Source organism: Penaeus vannamei, chromosome 3 (assembly GCF_042767895.1).
Source record: "Penaeus vannamei isolate JL-2024 chromosome 3, ASM4276789v1, whole genome shotgun sequence".
NCBI classification, from domain to species: Eukaryota; Metazoa; Arthropoda; class Malacostraca; order Decapoda; family Penaeidae; genus Penaeus; species Penaeus vannamei.
Window position 1 is genome coordinate 30104286 of NC_091551.1, and position 5000 is coordinate 30109285.

Consider the following 5000-nt stretch of genomic DNA (forward strand, 5'->3'; position numbering starts at 1 on the left):
GAGAAGGGAGAGAGAGAGAGAGGGAAGGGAGAGAGAGAGAGAGGAAGGGAGAGAGAGAGAGAGAGAGAGAGAGAGAGAGAGAGAGAGAGAGAGAGAGAGAGAGAGAGAGAGAGGGAGAGAGAGAGAGAGAGAGAGAGAGAGAGAGAGAGAGAGAGAGAGAGAGAGAGAGAGGGAGGGAGGGGAGGAGGGAGGGAGGGAGAGGAGAGAGATGGTGAGAGGAGGGAGGGAGAGGGAGAGAGAGGGTGAGAGAGGGAGGGAGGGAGAGAGAGAGGGAGGAAAAGAGAGGAGAGAGAGGAGGAAGGGAGAGGGAGAGAGAGGGAGGGAGGAGAGGGACAGAGAGAGAGGGAAGGAGGGGAGGGAGATGGTGAGAGAGGGAGGAGGAGATGGGAGAGAGAGAGATGGAGATGTGGAGAGAGAGGGAGGGAGGGAGATGGAGATGGAGAGAGAGGGAGGGAGGGAGATGGAGATGGAGATGGAGAATGGAGAGGGAGGGAGGAAGGGAGGTGGAGATGGAGAGAGAGGGAGGGAGAGGAGGAGATGTGAGATGGAGAGAGAGGGAGGGAGGGAGATGGAGATGGAGATGGAGAGAGAGGGATGGAGGAAGATGGAGATGGAGAGAGAGGGAGGGAGGGAGATGAGATGGAGAGAGAGGAGGTGGAGATGGAGAGAGAGGGAGGGAGGGAGATGGAGAGAGAGGGAGGGAGGGAGATGGAGATGGAGAGAGAGGGAGGGAGGGAGATGGGAGATGGAGAGAGAGGGAGGGAGGAGGGAGGTGGAGATGGAGAGAGAGGGAGGGAGGGAGATGGAGAGAGAGGGAGGGAGGGAGATGGAGATGGAGAGAGAGGGAGGGAGGGAGATGGAGATGGAGAGAGAGGGAGGGAGGGAGATGGAGATGGAGAGAGAGGGAGGGAGGGAGATGGAGAGAGAGGGAGGGAGGGAGATGGATATGGAGAGAGAGGGAGGAGGGGAGGAGATGGAGATGGAGAGAGAGGGAGGGAGGGAGATGGAGATGGAGAGAGAGGGAGGGAGGGAGATGGAGATGGAGAGAGAGGGAGGGAGGGAGATGGAGATGGAGAGAGAGGGAGGGAGGGAGATGGAGATGGAGAGGGAGGGAGGGAGGGAGGGAGATGGAGAGAGAGGGAGGGAGGGAGGGAGATGGAGAGAGAGGGAGGGAGGGAGGGAGATGGAGAGAGAGAGGGAGGGAGGGAGGGAGGGAGATGGAGATGGAGATGGAGAGAGAGGGATGGAGGGAGATGGAGAGAGAGGGAGGGAGGGAGGGAGGGAGATGGAGATGGAGAGAGAGGGAGGGAGGGAGATGGAGATGGAGAGAGAGGGAGGGAGGGAGATGGAGATGGAGAGAGAGGGAGGAAGGGAGATGGAGATGGAGAGAGAGGGAGGGAGGGAGATGGAGATGTAGAGAGAGAGGGACAGAAGGAGGGAGGGAGATGGAGATGTAGAGAGAGAGGGACAGAAGGAGGGAGGGAGATGGAGATGTAGAGAGAGAGGGACAGAAGGAGGGAGGGAGATGGAGATGTAGAGAGAGAGGGAGGGAGGGAGAGAGAGGGAGGGAGGAGGAGATGGAGAGGGAGAGAGAGGGAGGGAGGGAGATGGAGAGGGAGAGAGAGGGAGGGAGGGAGATGGAGAGGGAGAGAGAGGGAGGGAGGGAGATGGAGAGGGAGAGAGAGGGAGGGAGGGAGATGGAGAGGGAGAGAGAAGGGGGAGGGAGATGGAGATGGAGAGAGAGGGAGGGAGGGAGATGGAGATGGAGAGAGAGGGAGAGGAGAGGGAGGGAGAGAGGAGAGAGAGGGAGAGAGGGGGAGAGGGCGAGGGAGAGAGAGAGAGGGAGAGAGAGGGAGGGAGAGAGAGAGAGGGAGAGAGAGAGAGGGAGGGAGAGAGAGGGAGGGAGAGAGAGGGAGGGAGGGAGAGAGAGGGAGGGAGGGAGAGAGAGGGAGGGAGGGAGGGAGAGAGAGGGATGGAGAGGGGGAGAGAGGGAGGGAGAGGGAGAGAGAGGGAGGGAGAGGGAGAGAGAGGGAGGGAGAGAGAGAGAGAGAGAGAGAGAGAGAGATTGATTGATTGATTGATTGATTGATTGATTGATAAGGTGTAATAGTTAAATTCAAAATTTAACCCTAGACCACTTTAGCTTTAACGCGCTCAAAATGACCAAAAATAACACTGATCCTCAGCAACTGACTTCTTATTCTCACCTCTCAGCTGTCCCGTCGACTACGAAATTTTGGGAGGCTTTGAGTATGAATCAAGCAAGACGAAAGCCATCGTCCGTTTCCAGGCCCACAAGTTCCCGTACACCTCGTCTGTCTACTATCAGTGCAACGTCAAGCTCTGTATCAAGAACGCGGGAGGCTGCGATGATGTGGTCAGTATTTCGCTGATGAAGTGCTGTCATGTAGAATGTCGACGAAATTTGTTGACAGTTATCATCATGTTGGCGTGTTGTTTATCACACACACACACACACACACACACACACACACACACACACACACACACACACACACACACACACACACACACACACACACACCTCCAATACCTACATAAATGTTATTTGCAAAACGTTCCTTCATGAACACCGCTAGTGACTGTTACTGTTACCGTGCCAGAGGACTTAAGTAATCATTCCCCCCCCCCCTCATGCCTTCCTGATGCAGCCGCCCGTGTGCGTGGAGGGACAGAACGTCCTGAGGCGTCGCCGCAGGGACGTGTCGGAGGTCGACGGCAACGGTAACCTGAAGGAGGTGGAAGCCGACGTCGACGAGAACCTCACCATTGAAGTCTTCACCGGGCTCTACGTCAACGAGGATGATGACGTAAGGGATTCTTCTGAAGGAGAACTTTGTTGTTGGTAGCGCCGCTGTTATTAACTGCTACTATTATTAGTAGTAGTATTAATATTACAATTATTATTGTTATTTTTCGTCATATTATTATCATGGTTATGATTAATATTGTTATTGTTATCATTACTGTTATTTATTATTATTATAATTATTATTATTATTATTATTATTATTATTATTATTATTATTGCTGTTTTTATTGTTATTATTGCATCATCATCAATAATCATCATCATATCATCATCATCATCATCAATAATCATCATCATCATCATCATCATCAATCATCATCATCATCATCATCATCATCATCATAATCATATCATCATCATCATCATCATCATCATCATCATCATCATAATCATATCATCATCATCATCATCATCATCATCATCATCATCATCATCATCATCATCATCATCATCCCCATTATTGTTAATATTACTATTACTGTTGTTCATATTATTATTAGTATTGTTAATGTTGTTATTATTATTACCATCATCGTCATCATTAGTAGTAGTAGTAGTAGTAGTATTTTGGTCGCGTTGGTTAGTTTGTTTGTTTCATTGACTAGAAGGATAATAAAAGGTAATGAATATATATTTTTTAACTTACCAGAGGTGTGTCTAAATCTAACTTAGATTTCATTAAATTTTGGTGGTGATCCGGACCCAGGAATTTTTTGCATGATTATATTATTAGCCGTTTGCTTTGCCTCCGCCATGGAGGTTATCGTTATGGACGTCACCCATGTACTTGGAGAAGGGGATTTTAATGTAATTCTTTTAGTATTAATATTTTCATTGCATCAGTGATCCTATTGCCTTGGTGGAGGTATGCGCTCTGAGTTATTATCATCATCATCATCATCATCATCATCACCATTATCTTTTTATTATTATCATTATCTTATCATTATCAGCATTGTTATTTTTTTATCTATTATTATTATTATTATTATTATTATTATTATTATTATTATTATTATTATTATTATTATTATTGCTATCATTATAATTATTTATGTTATTGTTATTATTATGATGATGATCACGATCATGATTTATTATTATTATTATTATTATTATTATTATTATTATTATTATTATTATTATTATTATTATTATTATTATTATTATTATTATTATTATTATCATCATCATCATCATCATCATCATTATGAGTGTTGTTATTATTGTTATCATCATCATTATCATTATTATTATATAATAATAATAATTATTATTATTATTGTTATTATTGTGTTATTACTATTATTATTGTTATTATTATTATTGCTGTTAGTATTGTTTTTATTATCTATATTACCATTACTATTATTTTTATCACCATTATTATTTTTATAGTTGCCATTATTATCATTACAATTGTTATCATTTTTATTGTTGTTGATATTTTGATTATTACAGTTTCTATTTTTAGTTCGTAACACTGACTGGACTAAAACGGAATGCATATCCAGAAATAGCAAAACATTTCGCTAGTAAAACCGGTACCTTTGTCCGTCATTGCAGCAGATCCCAGATCCCGAGCAAGAGATCCTGACCCCCATTAAGGAAGAGCTGGAGGACGACCCCAACACCTTCTGTCTTTCCCCAAAAACGTTCGCCATCGGCATCGCTATCGCCGGCCTCCTCCTGATGGTGGCCGTGATCGCTGCCATTCTCATCCTGATCTCCCGCCGACGCAGAAGGAAGGAGGACTCAACCACCGGATCTTCCATCTATTCGAGCCCTTACACTAACACGGCCTACAGTCACTCGTCGTAGGGCACATGAGAATGAATCTATGGGGCAGATCAGACCGAAGGAAGAGAAGAAAAAGGCCAAGGAAAAAGAAAGTAGGAAATGGAAAGGACAGGAAAGATTTTTGTTTTTCTGTGACCTGATGGCCCTTTTCCCTGTCATTTATATCCGTAGTCCGTGATAAATATTCATCGACTCCATTTTTATATGAATCGGATAGTATGTGATACTCGGTGGATAACCAGTGAATTTGTTTTGAAAACGGAGCAGTAAGTGAAGCGAATCTCATGAAAGGTGATCGTATCGGTGCAGAAACAAAAGACGAACACCTTTCATTTCATTTCAACACCTGAAAGTGCTATGGCAGATT

The 5000-nt window shown here is 45.3% G+C and overlaps 1 protein-coding gene across 1 annotated transcript in view; it reads left to right on the forward strand.

Moving 5' to 3' along the window:
* The window catches only part of LOC113826395 (piopio), a 70213-nt gene that overhangs the window by 65188 nt on the left and 25 nt on the right, over window positions 1-5000 (forward strand). Inside the window, exons 9-11 of the mRNA XM_070115956.1 lie at window positions 2215-2377; window positions 2673-2831; window positions 4403-5000. The exon at window positions 4403-5000 is cut by the window's right edge and continues 25 nt beyond it. Coding sequence (XP_069972057.1) covers window positions 2215-2377; window positions 2673-2831; window positions 4403-4654 — 574 coding nt within the window. The 3' untranslated portion in view covers window positions 4655-5000. The remainder of the gene's footprint in view (window positions 1-2214; window positions 2378-2672; window positions 2832-4402) is intronic.